General features: G+C 45.0%; 2 protein-coding genes across 2 annotated transcripts in view; both read left to right on the forward strand.

The window, feature by feature from the left end:
* Nucleotides 1-12,038, forward strand: part of LOC144095367 (uncharacterized) — a 106,508-nt gene extending 94,470 nt beyond the window's left edge. The window contains exons 2-6 of the mRNA XM_077629129.1: nucleotides 6,045-6,395; nucleotides 8,929-9,267; nucleotides 10,849-11,100; nucleotides 11,363-11,528; nucleotides 11,910-12,038. Of these exons, the coding sequence (XP_077485255.1) occupies nucleotides 6,045-6,395; nucleotides 8,929-9,267; nucleotides 10,849-11,100; nucleotides 11,363-11,466 (1,046 nt within the window). The 3' untranslated portion in view covers nucleotides 11,467-11,528; nucleotides 11,910-12,038. The remainder of the gene's footprint in view (nucleotides 1-6,044; nucleotides 6,396-8,928; nucleotides 9,268-10,848; nucleotides 11,101-11,362; nucleotides 11,529-11,909) is intronic.
* A 531-nt stretch (nucleotides 12,039-12,569) lies between these two features.
* LOC144095369 (uncharacterized) overlaps nucleotides 12,570-20,528 on the forward strand; it is a 57,057-nt gene continuing 49,098 nt past the window's right edge. The window contains exons 1-3 of the mRNA XM_077629130.1: nucleotides 12,570-12,728; nucleotides 13,016-13,166; nucleotides 13,618-13,692. Coding sequence (XP_077485256.1) covers nucleotides 12,570-12,728; nucleotides 13,016-13,166; nucleotides 13,618-13,692 — 385 coding nt within the window. The remainder of the gene's footprint in view (nucleotides 12,729-13,015; nucleotides 13,167-13,617; nucleotides 13,693-20,528) is intronic.

A 20,528-nucleotide genomic window follows, 5' to 3' on the forward strand; every position in this document is an offset into this window, starting at 1 on the left:
CTGATTTGGTGTATTGCCATGTGCTCCCAAAGATAGCCTCCTTACGCCACGTTCTTTAATTTCTAACCTTGCTTGAACGTCTGATCTCAAGCACAGCACCGCATTACCGAAAGTCAGGCTAAAAACCATTACCCCTTTCCAGATCCCTCTTACCACTTCATACCTATTGTAATTCTATTTTTCACGAAAGCTGCATTCCTACTAACTTTATTCATTACATATTTTCCATGCTCTTTCAGATACTCAACACCGTTATTTATCCACACCCCAAGATACTTGTACTCATCCTCTACTTCTAGCATGAACTCCTGTATTCTATGCTCGCCGACCTCATCATTAAATATCATGACTGCAGATTTTTTCTTACTAAACTTAAAACCTAATCTGTCTCCCTCTGTAACACATATGTCTATCAACTTCTGTATATATTCCTTGTTGTCAGCCATTAGCACTATATCATCGGCGTATGTTAGACCCGGCAATGAATTTTTATTCAATTATCCTTGCTTGAAAAAAGAAAGGTTGAAGCATAGTCTGCTCCTCCTCTCTAGCTTGGTCTCCAACCCTTGCTGGTCTCCAACCCTTGCTGGTACAACATGAACAACAAAGGAGACAGAGGACATCCTTGCCTAAGCCCCCGGCTGTATCTCTACCGGCTCTGATACGTTTTTTTTTCATTTTATAAGCACTCTGGTACCTTTATATATATCTTTTAAAAGATTAATTACTCCAACTTCCACATCCAATGTGCCCAGTATGTCCCACAAATACTCCTTAATAACACTGTCATAGGCTCGATAATATCCAGAAATGCTAGCCATAGGGGGCTGTGTTCCTTTTCAGCAATCTCTATACACTGCGTCAATGAAAACAGATTGTCCTCCAACCTCCTTTGTTTCCGGAACCCATTTTGTAGCTCCCCCAGCACCCCCTCGTTCTCCACCCAAGCCTGCAATCTGTCCTTTATAATCTGCATCACCACTCTGTACACCACAGATGTCATTGTTATGGGACGGTACTTACGTCAGCTTTGTCCCCCTTTCCCTTATATATCATGTTCATTCTACTTAATCGCCATTCATCGGGGACTTTCCATCCACGATCATTTTATTCACTACCTGTATTAATTTTTGCTTGGATTTTGGTCCTAGCATCTTTATAAACATAATCGGAATACCATCTGGTCCTGTTGACGTGCCACTAGGAACCTTTTTCTCTGCCCTTTCCCACTCTCTTCGCTCAAGTGAAGCTATTGCAGAAACCGGTCTATTCTCCTTCGATAAATTATGGGCGTCAGCTAAAGCAGCGACACCAGCGGCTGTTACACCAACTATCTCGACTTTGACCTTGATTTTTGGTCAAGCGGGAAAGCGTCTGCCGGCATCGCACGAAAATAAAAATTAGTTTTGGGGGGAAAGGAAATGGCGCTACGCGCTACGCGCCTCTCAATAAATAAGGAGCCTAGTGTTATTAGTTAAGAATTTAAGTATTCAATTTTAGTTAACCAGCCTACTAGTCAGCACATCCTAACTGTATTCTGATACGCTACACCACTGACAATACTATGTCGAAGAAAGCTTTCTTCTCACTAAAAAAATAAATAAATTTCAGAATATCTTAGGTGAACCACCCGGTACTTGCAGCCTATTTCAATTAATGAGCTAAAATGTGAATTTCGCGCATCTACTCTGGACATTTTTTAGCTGGTGCAATTTAAACCACAGTTTTTACTACCTATAGCACTGCCTCAAGGATTTAAAAAGGTTACGATGTGGCTACAGTACAGAAATTTCAGGAAAATGTGTCTACGAACCTTGAAAACTGAAAGGAAGCTTGGATATCCTTATTGGGCCATTAGTAAAGAAGCTAATTTACACCTGTGGTATTCAATTAAGTCCCGCGCATCATACCGCTCATGTTACTACTGAGTCTGTTTTGAAAAGTTTCGGCCTGCATGAAATGAAAGCGACTAACGCATTCTTATGTTCTGACAATCCTTGACCATACTTTTAAGTTTCTTAACGTTACCCGGATGAATACTCAGACGGCGCGACAATCGGCTCACGTGTTTATTGCTTTCAATTAAATTGACTTCAACAGAACAATCCGACAGCTTTCCGTATAGGCTTTTGCCTTCCACCTGCACCAATTTCCCCCAGGGCGAAAAATGTACGAATCCTATTTGCCGACAGTAGTTCACTCTTACAACCTGGAGTAGCATGCCAGGCCAACAATCAGGCAGAATTCTCCGGTTTCATTAAAGTCTCTCCTCCTCCTCCACTTACAAAGTTAATGGCACCTGCACTGCTCTGGAGTCGAAATAAAAGGCATTAAGGCCAGGCGCGCTAGAGAGCACATATTCATTCGCTTTGTCGTGGCACCAAGATTATTGATTCTCGCAACCAGATGACAAAACCTGCGACAATTGTTGAATCGTTCTATTCCTTATCCGGTACACAAAAGCACCAATTACAGAAATATGGGACTGTAGAAAAAGCGGATTAAAATATAAACGTCTTCAACAAAGACAGCTTCTTTTGTAACGAGCTCTAGCAGCAGTGCCAAAATATTTGCTTTTGTCGCAGCAAAGGGAAAAAATATGGAAAAGAAACCAGTGCGTCTAAGCGGCACTCTTTCGTCTATAACAAAGGCTAAGAGGCTGGTGGTTACGTTTTCGTCTACGACGAGCGGTATAGCCGGCGCGGATGCAACGGACGCCGGGGCTTCGTTCAAAGTGGCGGTCATTTTGGGCCCGTTCAGTGCTGCCGTAACGCCTCCCGCCAAGCGGCGTCCAGGCAGGTTTCATGCCACGTGTCGTCGTGTGTGCGTGTGTGTGTGGTGTGCATGTTGGTGCCCACGCTTGTCAAAGCGCGGCAGCCGGGGAGAGGAGCTCCCCAACTGGAGGCCGAGGAGGTCTGACCGGCGCCGGCCCGGCGGACGCGCACGTCACGTCTGAACATGTCAGAGCGTCGCCGTATCGGGCGCCTCATCCCAAGCCGTTCCTTCTTGCCCTCGACTCCGAGGGTATAAAAAGGAGCTGCCCCGGACGCCAAGGGGAGACTTCGATTCCTTACTCCGATATCGCGGCTCCCCTGACGGATGCTCTAAGAAAAACAGAGCCCCAAACAGTCGTCTGGAGCGAGACAAAAGAAAGAGCTTTTAGCGCCTTAAAGAGCGCCCTAACAAGCCAGCCTGTGCTACGATCGTCAGACTACACAAAAGGGTTCGTTGTTCAGTGCGATGCTAGTGAGCGAGGCATGGGCGTTGTACTGTGCCAAAGGGACAATGGAGAAGTGGAACACCCCGTCCTGTATGCTAGTCGTAAGCTGACCTGTCGTGAGCAGGCGTACAGCGCCACCGAGAAAGAGTGTGCGTGTCTCGCTCGTGTGGGCCGTTCAGAAATTGTCATGCTACCTAGCCGGCTCGAGGTTTATCATTGAGACGGATCACTGCCCTCTCCAATGGCTGCAGACCATCTCTCCCAAAAATGGCCGCCTCCTGCGCTGGAGCCTCGCTTTGCAACAATATTCCTTTGAGGCTCGTTACAAAAAGGGGGGTCTCAACGGTAACGCCGATGGCTTAAGTCGAAGCCCCTAACTTGGGAATCCGCCTCAAAGTTGTTTGTTAGTGATGTTTTCTTCCTGGGGCAGGATTTTTAACATATTGCTTTTGTTTAGTGTTTCAAAGTGATTATGTGCTTTCTAGTGCAATTTTCCAATTTGTGGACGCGTTCTGAGTGCTGCTTGACTACTGTAAGGAACTAGGCAGTAGTATAAAAGGGGAAAGAGCCTGGCAGAGCTTAGTGAGGGTTGTCTCGCGCTTGCTGACTGAGCGGTTGCGTTTCGGCGTAGTTCTAACGCTTGCTGGGAACGAGCACAAAAATGGCAACTCTCCCGAAGTGACTTTGCAGTGTCCTGTGTGATCCTGAACCTGAGAACGAGGCCTTCTCTGTGCGCTGCGCTCAAGCAACGTCGAGGGACGACCGGTTTCGATTACGAGCATCTTCGAGCGACATCCCTATGGACAGCGGATGCAGTCCCCTGACCATCGGGATCTCCTTCTCCCGGCGGGGCGGTCTGTTACGTTTCGTCTACGACGCGCGGTATAGCCGGCGCGGATGCAACGGACGCCGGGGCTTCGTTCAAAGTGGCGGTCATTTTGGGCCCGTTCAGTGCTGCCGTAACGCCTCCCGCCAAGCGCGTCCAGGCAGGTTTCAATGCCACGTGTCGTCGTGTGTGCGTGTGTGTGTGTGTGCATGTTGGTGCCCACGCTTGTCAAAGCGCGGCAGCCGGGGAGAGGAGCTCCCCAACTGGGAGGCGAGGAGGTCTGACCGGCGCCGGCCCGGCGGACGCGCCCGTCACGTCTGTACATGTCTGTGCGTCGCCGTCTCGTGCGACTCATCCCAAGCCGTTCCTTCTTGCCCTCTACTCCGAGGGTATAAAAAGGAGCTGCCCCGGACGCCAAGGGAGACTTCGATTCCTTCCTTCGAGTAACGTGGTCGCCCTGACCGGCTGCTCTTTTGGCGATGCCAGAATAAACAAGTTGTTCTGTTGCCAGTCGACTCATCCTTTGCCGGGACCTTCGGATGTTTCCAGCTTTGCCCCAGGCCGCCAGGCCAACGCTACCCTTGGGGCTTGCAACCCATTTGCAACACTGGCTATTGTGCGTGATACTAATGGCCAATTTTTTTTTCCTTAGCTATACAAAAAATTCTGTGGGTGTAGTTTTTTTATTTTGTGGTTGTGTTTATGTTGCTTTCTGTCTGCTTTCAACGCGACGAATCTTTAGCAGCACTTTTTCTCGCTATTTGGAAGACATCAAGAGAAGGAATGAAAAAAAAGGGCGGTGTTCTGCCGCCATCCTTTGTTCCCCGGGGAGTGTAATGGAGCTGCAAGGCTACGCAACGACACTTCTCGTCGCGAACGGGAGAAAGGCACAATGAAAAAATTCTTTGTTTCGGCAGATTAATGTAGCCTAAATCTCAAAGCTGTTTTACTTGCTACAACGCCCACGCATCGTTAATAAAAAAAATCATTTGCCCAATTCCTAATTAAATATCATTGCGTAGTCTTAGCTTCTTATCTTCTAAAGAACCTTTGCCTACCACTGCTTCTCTTATCCGGTCTTCGTTGTCATGGCACTATTGAGATATGTAAGAGGTTCTGAACTAAGCCGGTGAAGCCAACATTTCTGTGTCAGTAGCTGTTGAAGTTTATATCGTAACTTCGATTCCACGCCATATCAGTGCTATGGACAGTTGCCGTGATAACTGACTCACCCCTGCTCCAGCCGCACGTTTTACGTAAAACTTTATGACCGGCAAATGCTCGTTACATGTGTAAGAGACTAACATAACGTACATACATAATTTGTCAATGCAGTCAGTACTTTGTTATCGAGAAGTGTTTGATCCGCTGTGATAGAAACAATTTTAAATTTTTATTTGGATATGTAAGCTACGAAAAAATTTAGCTCAGTATCTCAAAAGCGTGAATAACATACCTCTAATCGAGTTTAATTGTTTCCACTCGTTAACTATTGCGAAGTGCAAATACACACGCATTCGGGCACAATCATTCCTTGGGCGCAGTCTGCACACGCCAGAACTCGCCTATGAAAACGAAACTTGCAGGCGAAAGAAATGCCTCGAAACTCAATTAGCGATAGCCCACTCTGTTATGGAAAGAAAATAAGAGGGTACAGCTTAATATGCAGAGAGATAGAAACGTGAATTAGGACTCAAGAAGAGATTAATGGCATGACAATGGAAGCTGTCAACATGGGTGGGAGTGCAATGCAGCGAAGAGATGGCCGATGGCCTCTTGGGGTAATAGGCTGGACTCCAAAGGAAGGAAAACACAGACGGTAAAAGTGGGTTACCTACGTTCAGGTGAAGATATGAGACTAAGATGTTTATTGGTGTAATAAGAAGACACTAGCGCGGGGGAGGAATTAATGGGTAGTGTGAGGATGGGCGTTTGTCCTGCAGCCGGTGCGATCCGCGTGATGGTGATGATTGTGATGGAGGTGATGATGATATGCAGGCGTGCTGGGTGTGGTGGTCACCGAGGTACGCCTCCTGTCCGACAGCAACAAGACGCAGTACGTGCTGCAAGGGGAAGGGGCCACGCTGCTCTGCTTCTTCATGCTGTCTCCCACCGAGGACCTCCGCCGCGTGCTCTGGTTCAAGGACGGCGCCGAGGTGTACGTGTGGCGCAAGGGGCGCCGGCCGCTGGCGCGAAACCTGTTCGACAAGCGAGTCGACCTGAGCAACCGCTCTCCCTCCTTCATCACCATCCTCAGCGCCGACATGGCCATGCAGGGAAACTACACGTGCAGGGTGGAGACGGACGCCGGTGCTTCCGAAAACGACTTCTTCCTCACCGTTATCGTCGGTGAGTGATTGTACGTGTCGCTGCGTGCGCTCAATTCGATAGCACAGCGTCTTCCTCGCATTCCAGTAGACCGGAACATAGTGAAAAAAAAAGCACGAGGACTTATCAGTGAAATCGGAAAGCATAGTGATCTTTGCACTAACACCAATATTATTTTCGACCATGGCACAGCTCAAGCAGCAGTTTAGTAGTGTACAACTGCCATGCGTGATGAGAGAAGCACATTCGTTCAGGTGCATATTTTGCACGTGGCTAACTATTGTGACTGCGCCGAATTGAACCAGCGAATTTCGACACCTCTCGCCGAGAAGGTCAGTGAGTGTAGGCTAATCAGGCGTTCCGTACTGGTTGGAGAACTGCCATTCATGCGCCAATTATGTGGCCCAGGTTATGGGAAGCTAGTTTTCTAATTGGCTGCATGCGCAAGAGGCTGACGGAGAAAGACAAATGAAGCCTTGAATCGGTTTTGTACTCTGAGACCTTTCTACTGTGTTCCGGTATCATTCGTGCTCAAATTTTGTGTTGGATGTCATGTCCAGTTTAGCTTAATGAGTTCCCGAGTACGTTCGTGAGGTATATCTCAACGTAATATGCATAATTTTCGCCTCTTCCATTTGTGATTGGAAGCTAAATACGAGCTAAAAATTAAGAATAAAAATGTACGTGGTGTCTGAGCTACCTTTAGCCAGGGTTTAAAAATATGCCTAGGGACTCTAAGACGACGCGACCAAATGCATGTTTCTGGCTATCGTATGGAGCAAGTCACACAGACTTTCGTATTCTGCTTAATTGCACATATAGCCGAGATTATATAAGCAACTTCGCAAGCAACGAACTTAGGAAAAATTTCTAATAGAAAAGTTGTAGAACGGCCCGCAAATTGTTGGACTGAACAGTTTCTAGTTATTCATCTTTTACGTAGTACTTCTTTCCTCTCACTGCAAATGCCCGCGAAATAAAAAAATACCACCTGACATGCCCGCTATCGCGCCGCAATGGCAGTGCCGCAGTGCTCTCAAACGTTCCTCCTGCAAACAAACGAATAATTTAGCCGTGTGTGCTGTCGCTTAAAAGGTGACGGGGCAGAGACGCAGGCGCTGGCTGTGCGATTTGCGCCAGCGCAACCGATAAGGGCTGTGTCTGGTAGTCGCTGTGATGCCCGCCCCGCGGGAATCATACTGCTGGCGCAAATGGTCGATGATGCATTTGTATATGATTACTCCTTATCGCTGCCACCTCCTCGGTGCCGCGATTAGAGCCACTGGAAACTTTTTCTACAGTCTATACGCGATACAGTGCATGCTCCACCTGTCACTGTCGCTACGAAGCCAATTTGCCGCAGCCAGCAGTAGTCGGGAGAAGAATTCGGGGGGAGAGGGGGGGGGGGGGGAGAAGGGCATTTTATGGGCGCTGCTTTGAAGAGTCAGCGCTCCTTTCCATTTGACTCCGTAATTATTAGCTTCTGACTAGTTCTAAACTCGGCAAAGATCACATTTCCCCACTGAATAAAACTGACGCTGAAGATTTCATAACCTTTATGCCCTGAGGCAATAAACATCGCTTGAAAAAAAAAGACCCTAGACCGTACTGAATGCCGAAATAACAGATGGTGATGGTTTAAGGGCGTTGATCGTCAGTGCGCAAAAGCCGATGAGGCGAAGACTACCGATCTAACAAACTGAAGGCAAAGAAATTAATCACCATCATCATCATCATCATCATCATCATCGTCATAATCATTATAAAAGGCTACTTTTAATGTTTGTAGAGTCATTTTCAGCTTAAAAGTAGTCGGTTTCTTTGCTACTGCAACCATTTGAGGGCATGGACGATGAACGAACTGGGAAACATCTTAGAGATCCTAAAGAATCCTGAGTTTCAGGGCGGAGCTCAAAAATTATTGATTGGAAGCAGTAGTATTATGTGGGCGCACGTGAACGAAGGCGGCCGAACGCGCGTCTAAGGTCGAAGAAGCAAGACAGTAGAACGCCGCCCTAAATACCTAGTGCAGACCGATTCGAAGACTGCACTAGTAGAATCCATGACTTGCCCTGGTATATGCTGCAACGATCGTGCTTATGACTGGAGGTCGGTACCTACCCTCAGCGACTAAATAGGCCTCAAAATTTGTGACCTTTTTGCTAAAAAAAGCGTATATATTTTCGTGCAGCCTTTTTTGAGCACCTTGATGCAAAGAAAAAGTCAAATAATAAAAAAAAAGCTGAGCCAAGTGGTAAACGCGCGTGAGCATAGACTGCATGTAAGTTTTTCAGTTTTTATCCGTGCCAGTGATTGTAGACTTCCCATTCCTCTTTACTCTGCCCCTTCTCTCCGGTAGGTGATTTTTATTGTTAATTCATAGACCCTCCTGCAAATTTCAAACTAGAACTCAGCACCTCTGTGTTGAACGAAGGGGGAACAATGCAATGCCCTTGAAAAAAATATTAGCGCCCTAATATATATTATATTGCTAGGCCTTGGTATGGACTGTTTAGAAATAAGAGCGTGCATTTTGTAGCTATTCTCACCAAAGTCCCTCTCCGCCCTTACGCTGCCGACTCTTGCAAGGAAGGCAGCTGGACGACCTTCTCTGACCGCGTCTCGTGCACAGAAGCCGTGGAGCTGGACTGCAGAGGGATGTTCCCCAAGCCTTCGCCAGCGTGCGACGTGTACAATGATCAAACCGGGGTGTACCTTAACACGATGCCCTTCGACAGTGTCCGGGTAGCGGCCAACTCTACCTACGACGTTCGACTGCAGCGCGTCTTCCAAGTTCGCGACTGGCTGTCTTACCGGAACTTGACCTTTCGCTGCCACGTCATTGTCCTGGGCACGGACTGGCGCACCGGCATCTCCCACAAACTGTTCGGAGGTGGGTGGTTTTTTTAGCACGGAGAAGTGGTTGTACTCACTCACAAATAAGGGGCTTACTGCAGTGCAAATAATGTTGTTGCTGCCAGCTTTGTAAAAGTACGAGGACCGTATCATATGATTTGAATTTATCTATGTCCCACGGCGCATGATCCACAGTATCGATTTTGGTGACTGTCGTTAGTTGTGGGGACTGTGTTCTATCACCATACGGTAGCCCTTGTCAGAGGCGTTCAATTCGGGGTTGCCAGCACACTTTCTTCGTATGCATGTCAGTAGCCGAGCAGGCAGCATGGACAGGACAACATTGCTCTTGTAGAAAGAAGGTGTGAGCTTTTTGGAGATTTTTCGGCTACTTGTGGAAGCGTGTGGCGAATAGGCAGCATCCAGAAGTGCCGTCTCCTACTGGGCGGAAGGCTAGCAGCCCTGGCTTGCACCCGCGCAATGTTGGGGGCATGTCACCCAGCGCTGCCTTTGTCGATTACTATGCTGCCCGCTCGGCTACTGTCATGAACATGAAGAACCTGCGCTGGCAGCCACAAAATGAATGCCTCCGACTAGTGCTACAGTGTTGTAGTAGAACACAGTCCCCACTACTAATGACAGGTGCAACGAATGATACGGTGGACCATGCGCTGTGGGAGACACAAAAGTTCGTCTTCATAGTACGATCTTCGTAGCAGCTTTTCGCCGTGCTGTGTATTCATTTACCGTTTTATGCAGGCCCGTTTTAATGATAGGAAGGAGAATTTAGGAAGATAACATGGGGCTCAATGAGGCCCGATGTCACATACTAGCGCGGAATAATCACATAATCGCTTGAGCCTAAAGGAAATGGTTAAGTCAGTATTTGCCCATGCCATCAAAGGCTAACGCGAGCTTCGGATTTCTCCGGGGCGTTAACGAATAATAATGCGCTAGCATCAATAGCGGTTAGCAGTTTGCTCAGAAGAGGGCCGGTAACTGCAACAGTGCGGTGATGGTGTTCTCAAAACGTATGTTTGTTTTTGAAGAATAGTAGGAACGTGAGGAACTATACAGTAAAAATTTCAATCAGTCAATAACTTTATGCTCTTGAAAGAGAAGAGACAAGAACAAAGGTCGACAGCCTGAGAGGGATCCTTTCTGCTTTCCGGGCATCGCAGTACGGCAGAAAATGACACGCTGAAATTCAAAATTTGACTAAAGATAACTAGCTTCTACAAAACGCATTAAAAATTCTTGCTGGACAATATTCATAGAGCAGCGTGCTTTACCATCTCAGGCATACCGCCATGTTATCAGAGCCCCCTTCAGAGCCTCTTTTAATTGCGAAATGGGCCGGCGATGTCACCTCTAGTATTTTGTTTTTGGTCTTTTCCAACTTATAAATGCTCCGTTTTCGATTGGAGTGGTATTCTGCGATTAATGCTTGGTACTTTAGCGACACAGGCCAACTTCTCTGCTCAGTGTCCCTCTACTAGAGAGCACTATACAGCTCTTCAACAGGCAGTACGCTTCCCAAGTACTGGCGGATGGTTCCGTCAGCACAAAACTGTCGAAGGCTGTCAGTATCTAGCTTAAACTTGGCTTGCTTGCGCAGATGCCGGATGCTCGCCGGAGCCGCCAGAGATCGTCAACGGCTACTACAACGTGAGTGGCGAGGAGACGTGTTGGCGGACGCCGGCCGATGGATCTGTGGCGCGTTACCACTGCCTCGAAGGTTACGAGCTGCGGGGACCACGGGAGCTGGTGTGCCGTAGTGGCACCTGGGTGGCGCCACCTCCGTTAGTGACGTTTTCCGGGAAGAGACCGGCTATCGCAGCGACGGCAACTTTCAAAACCATCATCTGCGGTGAGTGCATCTGCAAAGAAATGTTTAGTATTTGTGAACCAAATGATGCCTGAGAAAATAATACAAACATTTAAGAGCGAATATGATAGATACGCGAATTTTCAAGCCGTGCTTTTATCACCATATCATGAAAATAAATGATACTTCAGGAAATGAAGTTAATTTGTGTTTGCGTCTGCATATTTTGGAGAAAAATCATGCATGCCTATTCAAGGAATGTTCTATTATAATAAGTTCAGTGGTTTATTTGCCTTTGTTTCAGCATTAAACAGCCAAGCTGAAGTAGAATGGAATCGTCTGCTGACTGGAATTATGGCAACGCTGAATTTACTGCTCTCTCTCTACCTGACGCTATACTCGTCGTAGCAGCTGCTAACGACGAAAGAAGCCTTATGAATGTGCAGATGATTGCCTCCAATAATTGTAAGGTGAGAGACCCAGCTTTCTTGATCGCACTTTTTATTATGTTGCTTCAACTTATTGTAAAGAGGATCGACACTAAGAAATGCGTGAAGCGCCTCATCATTGTAAATTGTTACAAATATTTATTAGATCCTGCTAATGTCTCAGTACCGATGACGTACGGATAAGTGCCGTAGTTTAATCTATTCTAAACGCTGCGCTGAAAATCAAAGAAACGAATTTCTGTTCGTTTGCGAACGAGTGTAGTTAGTGGCACTAAAATAAGATTCATGTTTGCATAAAGGCCGCTCAGAAGCCTTGAGACCTCTGCGTTTTCTAATATAGAATCTATAAAAAAGGGTCTATATATATATGCGCTCTTTTTTTTCTTTCTGCCTTCTTTCTAGGGACCAGTCGTCTGGCATGACATCGCGGTTTTCACTTATACGAAGGGAGGACTTGGAAAATATACACACGGGCAACACATAACTCATGTTGGTTGGCTGGAGGGTCAGCGGGGCCATGACGTCACAAATGGCCGGCCTCAACAAAGTTTGCTGCTGTGTTTAGGTATCTTTTACGTCATAGTATTTGTTTGATGTTCCAGAAGTTCCTCATCAGGTATAATAGTAATTACGGTATTTATAATAATAACAATATTTTTATTTGTTATTCGCGATATATGCTACTTTATTAATGCAAGCGTATCAAAGTGATTGTTGTCGCTAAGTGAAGTCTCTCACCCATGTAAGACCGACGTAGAGTAGAAGTTCACTGCTACAATTCCACGACGCGCAGCTGACTATATTTTCATTTGGAACAGAAAATGTTGCAAGTTAATTGGCAAAACGACAAAACTCGCCTACTTCTTCCCCTTCTTCCACCCCATCACTATGAAATGAATAGATCGATAGATAAAACTAATAAAACGAAGGCATAAAGTCGGCCAAAATATTGATATCTGGCCTGCTACTCTGCACCGTGGAAGGGGAGGAGGAGTAGAAAGAGGGTCGTGATGAGTGCCGATGTGGTGAGAAGAAAGATGAGAGTATGTGCACGCATATCTGATGGCATCACCACCGCGAGTCGAGGCCTCTGTCACTCAAAAAAACAACAACGAAAGGCCCGTATTGCCTGGGGTGCTTGCCAACTCTGCGGCCAAGTTCCCAGCAGTTAAGTCCTCCGAGAGTGGCCTGCTGTCAAAACGCTTCAAGGAAGCGACCAACGTTAGTCTTGGCGCGCATAAACTGGACATACCACTAGCACATGCTCCGCACTCTCAGGTATGCTACAAGTGGAACATTTCCGGCGTGTCCGTTCTTCCAATTAAGTACTTTTACGTTAAATCGAAGCAACAGCTTTGTTACTGGGACCTCTCTGTATACGTGGTTAAAGAGGTTAAAAATGCACGGGATTGCCAACATATAGGGGCTAAAGTTTTTCTCAGTTTTTACCTGGGACAATACTGATAACATACTTCGGTATTTCTTTCCCTTCTGCTGCCTTTTTTCAGTTCTTGCTTGGTGGTGGTGGTGGTTTTGGGAAGGATGACTCGTCCACGTCATGCATAGAGGTTTACGTAGTGTGTACAACCTGCAAGACGGATCTTCGTATTGCCTTTGAATTTCGTCTCGGAGGCTTGAAGAAAATCTACAGAGAACACGGTGGAAACTGGACAGACGGGAAGAGCCTTACGTGCTCCTGAAGACAAAAAGCCGCGTGCAAGACACAGTTTTCCGCTATATGTATAGTAAAAGCGTTTCGTAATTTTATGCACCAGTTGTATTCTGTATTTTTCGTGATGTGGACGGTGAAGTACCTTAAACCATTACTTATGCTTTATGGGATCCGTAGCTCCCCTGTCGCAACACCCCCATACCCATCGTTTTTTACTTTAGGCCTTTATCCAACGGCGGGCCTACATTCATTCAGTAATACTACAAGTTCAAAGCAGACGGTGTCTCAAAGGTGCAAGCTGCCCCATGGAGTTGCTTACCGAGATGTTTTATCTCGAATATAAACTCGAGCAGAAGCTAGCTGCTCAAGGCAACAATGATATGTTGAGAGCTAGTGGAATAGACATAACCTTGGCAGGGTAAAGGCTTTTGCCCAAAGAGAACTTTGAGCTTAACAACACCTTCAGCCCATCATCGAAGCAGCAGCTGTCGGAGAACGTGTTCGAGAGTCGAGGTAAGTGTTGTGTTGTTTTTGTGTCCCACCTATCAGCGTGTCTACTTTCACAAGAGTACAATTTGAATAGTTTCTTTCGTATTCGCATGTAACTTACCAAGTTATTCTGGAGTGGACGAAGGTGAGTTATGCAGTGGATTGAAGCTGGGTGTGCTTGGGGTGACATAAAGGTAATACGTGGTCGGCCTTGCTGGCTCATGACTGCTTTTGCTGTCACCATCAGCAAAGGGTAACAAGTACTTGGCAGTGGTCTTGCTAGCGTACTCGTAAAATGCCACTGCCAAGAAACCTCATAGGCTATCGGTCTTCATAGAATAGTCGAAGTATAGTTATATGCCTGGGCAATACATAGTGTTTCACTTCAGACTTTATACAACTTTAAAAATAGGCCTTTTGAGTTAGAAGAGCGTTTCTTTAACATATCATTGCCATTGGTGTAGTACATCAGAATACGGCTAAGACGTGCCAACTAAAAGGCTGGTTCACTAATATTGAATAGGTAAGTTTTTATTTGTTACTGTTAGGCTCCTTAATTATTGACAGGTGCGTAGTCCACCGTTAAGTAATATCCACATCTATTTTTACAATTTCGAAAGCGCGGTTACCTCGGCATGTATACATAAAGAAATCGGGCTGCAAATGTTCCCGATAAATACTAGAAAAATTAATTACATGGTTTCGCCAGGAATTTCTTCGAATAATGCATCATAAGCACATCAGAAACGTGGCAACAGGTGTTTAGTTCAGAAAATGGGCGGCAAAATTTCAGTGCCCACTCTACAAAAACTCCTCACATGGTTTCGCCAGGAGCAGCTTACAAGGATACAACTTAGTATGGCCAGTAGTATAGGCACCAGATGTACACATCAGAATACCGGCGGAAATTTTCTGGAGATAATCTACAAAATTTCATCACATGGTTTTACCAGGAACTTATCTAAGTGATGCATCATAAGCACGTTAAAAATGTAGCCACCAGGTCTATATTTCAGAAAATCGGCAGCACATTTTTGTTTGTGCCCACTCTACAAAATGTCATCACATTGTTTCGCGAGGAACACTTCAGAAGAATGCAAATTGGTCAAATATCGAACTTGTAAAAAAATCACCTTGGTGAAAAAGAATACAACTTGCACTCATGAGTAATGTAGGCGTCAGATGTGTATATGAGAAAACTGGCGGCAAATGTTCTAGAGAAAATATACTAAAATTCGTTACGTGGTTTCGCTCTGAACTCCTCACTGTGATGCATCATAAGCTGCTCAGAAATTCTATGAAGTGAACATCAGAAAGTCGGGAGCAAATTTTCTGAGAAACGACAAGAGCTCTGCACAAGGATATAATCACAAAGTCACAAAAAGTATGATTTTTTTCAGCTATTCAGTCATAAGAATTCCGCACAAACCTCATAAATGTTTGCAGGGAACGGAAAATATCCATTATATACATTTAAATTTTACGTATAGAAAGGGTGTGCTAATTCCGTGGCATTTTACTGCCGTCGCGCTGCAGTAGTGATTTTGGCCTCTGCTAGAATCAGGCAAGACCGTGACCTCGAATAGCCGTGAATTGGATTCACAGGGCTTCCGGAGAGACCCAGGGCTTTCACGAACTTATTGCTTTACGTAGTCGTTAGTATATAAAACATATATATATATATATATATATATATATATATATATATATATTTTATATACTAACGACTACGTAAAGCAATAAGTTCGTGAAAGCCCTGGGTCTCTCCGGAAGCCCTGTGAATCCAATATATATATATATATATATATATATATATATATATATATATATATATATATATATATATATATATATATATATATATGTATATATATAATGTCAAGGCGTTTATTTGAAGCACAGGTCGGTTGGTCTGGGTTGCCCGGCGACACGTCGGGCACACTCACAGGCGTCGTTCGAAAAACCCAACTGCACTTCGTCTGCTTCTTCGTTGTCCCGCTTGAACTCGTCCGCTTCTTCGCTACGCTGCGCCTGTCGGTCCCATTACAATATATATATATATATATATATATATAGATATATATATATATATATATATATATATATATATATATATATATAAATTCAACGACGGCGGAGTCTGTCTTTCCTACAACACAGCGAGAGGCGCAGAACATTGTGATGAAATGAAGGTACATTTAGTGTTTTTAGCACGTTGCAAGAATTCACTGAATCAATCGGAGTTTTGTTGTCACAGATGGAAAACTTAACTGAATTCAAGATAAAATAGAAATGAAGTGAATACTGTGTATCCGAATGATTAGTGACACTAAAATATAGCACATTTAAAATTGCTTGCTCCCACGATGGCAGGAGAAACTTAGACATATAGCTTCTTTGAGTGAGATATTAGACGCAAGGAACACTTTCGTTTCTTTTTCAATTTAGACGCACTCATTCCGGGTTAGAGATTGGGTCTACGCACTTCTGTCATTCAAAAACGAGACGTTCTGAGCAAACGAACTCAGGAGACGTGTAAATTACGTTCAATCCATTCTCAATGACGTCGATTTCATTTGAAGGTAGGCTCTTTTTCCCTCCTCCATAATTTTACGCTCAGCCTGGCAGCACTGAGATCGTCGAGCACTAAATCGACTCTCTAAAGTTGGCCATAAACTTGCCGCATTTAGAGTTGGTACGCAGCGAGTATTCTGGCTTTGTTCTTTATACTCATATTTTAACGCCGACTAATGACGTCACATTTGCATTAATATATGAGCGTCCTTACTTCTTCATAGTTGCAGATGATTTGTTCATACCCAACATTCTCACTCCGATACGGTCCCTCAGTTTCTTTGATGCACACGGGACATTAGCGCGCTATTCTGGATAATTTCTGGAATTTGAAACTGTTTGAACTATTCTGGAATTGGAAACTGTTTGAAGAACTCTTCAGTAAGTTGCGTCGTCAGTTGTTGAGGGTTTGTGTCTGGCATTTTGTTTGTTTTATTTTTGACTTCGCGATTTATTTTTAAAATCAACGATATAAACAACCCTCTGACCTCTGTATATAGCGTGGTTTGAAATGCTTCTAGCCAACTTTTCCCAATACAATCAATATATAGTAGCGAAAAAGATAAGGGTCACAATACGAAAGTAAGCCAAGAGTGCTAGAGAAAAATGTTTCCGCGCCTTAGGTTGCTATAGAAAGGTTTAAGCCATTGAAAAGTTGCTCGGGAAAATCAGCGTTTGGAAGATGAGTAGGGAACGATGACTTCGCCCACCCGTCATTCTATTTGCTGAGGGGAACTGCGGCGTCCCCTAAAAACAGCGTTGTTAGCTACCTTAGCAATAATTTATCACTCCAACTGGAGGATAAACGTCTGCGTCTGTGATTAAGTACTCAGGAAGACAAGCAAATATTGGCTGAACATAAAGATGAAAGAAGTCACGACTTTTCGCCCCGTCACAACGTGTGTGCGTCTGAGCTTTTGTTCGGTTCATAGGGTTTAACGTCCCAAAGCGACTCAGTAACGAAAGGGGGAATTCACTAGGTTCACTGTGAAAGCACACTAATAATGCACGTACATAAATGCCTGATCGCATGCAGGAAAGCGGAGCATTGGGCAGAGAGTAGGTTGGTATCCGCAGGCTATCTTCCAGATGCGCAATTTACGCGCACAATTAAAGGCTCAGCATTTGAGAGCTACATTCACCTCTTTATTACACAAATTAAGACAGTAAAAGCTGCATCTAAGAAACAACGCCGAATGAAGTGCAGCATTTGGTGTACCAGAAAGAAATATGGCACGTGATAATGACGAAGAACGCTCGATCAGTCGCTTCCTCCTTCGCGCTGGACGATGAGTGTTCAGCCGCGAAAAAAGATAGTTTCTTAACTAACTATTCGTTGCCTTTGAAGTAGAAACTAAAGCGCCATTTTCAGATGGTCAAAGCAGCTCGCCTGTGAGGTCGCGGCTTTGCGCCCTATACTTCGGCATAGGATAGCAAAAATGCTGGACAATTCATTAGAATGCACGAGTCAGTTCGAAAACTAGGTCCAAATTTGCTAAAGTATGCTATAGCGTACGCTCCAGTGTCAAGGAATTGCAAAAAGCTATTTTAAACTAAGTTCCACCACCTTCCACTCATGCCGTTGCGGCAGCAAACCGGTGACCGTTATTAATGATGTTCTGGCGCTTCTGTTTTATGTCGTGTCACAGGCACGAGCGTATTACACACCAAAGCAGTAAATGGCGGGAGGGAAATGAGGTCGGCGCCACCGCATAAATTCTGGCGCGCTTGGGTCATTATTTGCGCACGAAAGCGCACTGCGCGTGATACTCGCGGCCGCGCCTTCAAACTTGCATCATCATGGGCGCACGAAGTGGGCGATATAAACGCCGAGGAAGAAAAGCCGTAGTATTCGCGATAGTAGGCAAGGGCTGTTTCACGTTCGCATCTGTGCGGAGTATGCGACGGCTGCTGATACTCGAAACTGAAACTTCTGGAACATTCTAAGATTAGAAAATGCAGCGAGTTCAGGCAATAAAAGGAGTTGAGGCGGTGACGAGTACTGTCAGTCTCCGGCGCCGGGGTCATTAAAGCGGCTTCCTATTAGTTCGAAAGTGACCCTTCGAGGACGTTTCGCGGAGAGTGTGCGTGTGCTTGACAGCAAAGGCTTGCTTAAAACGCAACACCTTGTGAGGCTAACTTAATTTTTCTGCTGTGTTCGTGTATTCCTTCCGGCGAACGGGGTTAGCCTCGCCCGCGGTTAGTGGCGGTACTTTGCGACACAGTTGTGCCCCGCCTCCGCAAGATCATGTCCTCTGGGTCACATATCGGAGACCAGCGATAATGCAACGATGGGATCGCCTTCAAGAATCTCCAAATTTGGGTAAGCATTGGGGACGATTTTTTGCAAGAGCGGTACACGTATTCAAAAAAGTGGCTGTACTTGCCTTATATTCTGGGCCCTCAATGGGCCTCTAAGCTACTTAATATTTGAAGCATACCACTGAACAGTTTGTGAAACACAGATGCTTTTCGGGCGGTTCCCTCATTCGGTTTTCTGTGGTTTGGAAACGTGCCGTTGTTGCCATGTGTCTGTGGCGCTTTCTGCTTTTGAACTCCGGAGCACTCCGGAGCACAATGTTATTCAATGTAGCAGTGCCGAAGCCGCTTCGCTACCCTTTCACTAAAGTTATCCGTGATCATAAGAGAGCAAATTTCCCTGTTATGAACGCCGAACTGGACACCTTCTTCCACACTTTCCAACAGCTTGCTTCTTCAAGAACTGTCAACCAAAAGAGGTTATTATTCAAGCAGGAACTTTTGACATTGATTGAAACCCATGTCCCAGTCATTTCTATTCGTGGCGATGCAGGTAGGCCATGGTTCATTGGTACCCTAAAGAGGCTTTCACGTAAAAAAATACGCCCTTTTCGCATTGCTAAGCAATCCAACTCAGCCGTCAGTAGGAAAAAAATATTTCACGTGTCTCAAAGACTATGCACGCCTACTGAAGCAGTCCAAAAGAAAGTTATTCCACGAGAATCTTCTGCACATAATGAACAAAAATCCCCAAAAGTTTTAGAATATTCTCTGCCCGGTTAGTCATCATACGGACAACATATCATTTTCTAACTCGTATGGTTCACATGTGCTGCCAGATGAACTATCCGATGTAATAACTCGTACTTTCCTTCGTTTTTACCCATGAGCCGAAAGATAATATTCCCAAATTTCGTGGTACCAGTTTTTCACAGATGCCGCCCATCATAGTCACTGCGGAAGGTATAGAAAAGCTTATCGACAAGCTGAAATTATCAAGTAGCCCCGGTCCTGATAGCATTTCTGCCAAAATACTTAAACCAACAAAGTCCCAACCAGCCGTATATTGCCGATAATTTTGCCCAGTTCCTCGCTCTAAGCGCTCTTCCAACAGATTGGAAAATTAGCAAAGTAGTTCCTGTATTTAAAAGTGGCAACCGGTCTGATCTATCAGATTATCGCCCAATATCTTTAACATGGATCGCCTGCAAACTAATGGAACACATCATTTATTCTCAAGTTGCCGTACACCTTGATAACAACGCATTCTTCTTCGCTAATAAGCACGGTTTCCACTCTGGTCTTTCTTGTGAGTCGCAGCTTTTTGAATTCACCACTGATCTTGAAGTTGAATTCAGTTTATTTCTCGCTCTTAGTGGTACAGGTATCACTGGGAGAGAGAGGACGCAGGGAAAAAAGCTGCTTGAATGCAGCTTGAGGGGCACCCTGCGCCCACATTTCCGAGGCCGCGTATTGCCTCAGTTTTTCACAAGACAGCTACAGGTGAGGCAGTCGAAACAAAAACTAAAGTATCAACATAATTTAAATACAACATTTCAACATTTAGCATCACAATGAAAACAAAATCAATGCAAATACTACAAAACAAAAGCATTTATCTTATTTATTTATCTTATTTACAGTTCAGAGCAAGTTCAAGCTAAACGTCTTCACAAAGGTACAAAATGGTTTTTAGGCTCTTCACTGTAATATCTCTTAGCGATATGTTGTTATATTCTGTAATGTTCAGGCATTTTGAAAGAATAAAAGACAATGATTGCATACCGTATTTGGTGCGACAAAGAGGCAATGACCAAGGAAAATGCGAGCGGGCTAGTAATAACCGCAGTTTTGTACATTGATAGCAATCTGAAAGGAAACAAAGTGATCTTTAGAATGCCAAATTTAATGAAGTATGGATGCGTGTGGGTGTGCCACGATACGTTTGTTATTATTCTAATTGCCAGCTTTTGTGTTATTATTAGTTTGGATATGTTGTGCTGTGTCGTCGTTCCCCAAACTGTGAG

Source organism: Amblyomma americanum, chromosome 6 (genome assembly GCF_052857255.1).
Source record: "Amblyomma americanum isolate KBUSLIRL-KWMA chromosome 6, ASM5285725v1, whole genome shotgun sequence".
In the NCBI taxonomy this organism is placed as follows: Eukaryota; Metazoa; Arthropoda; class Arachnida; order Ixodida; family Ixodidae; genus Amblyomma; species Amblyomma americanum.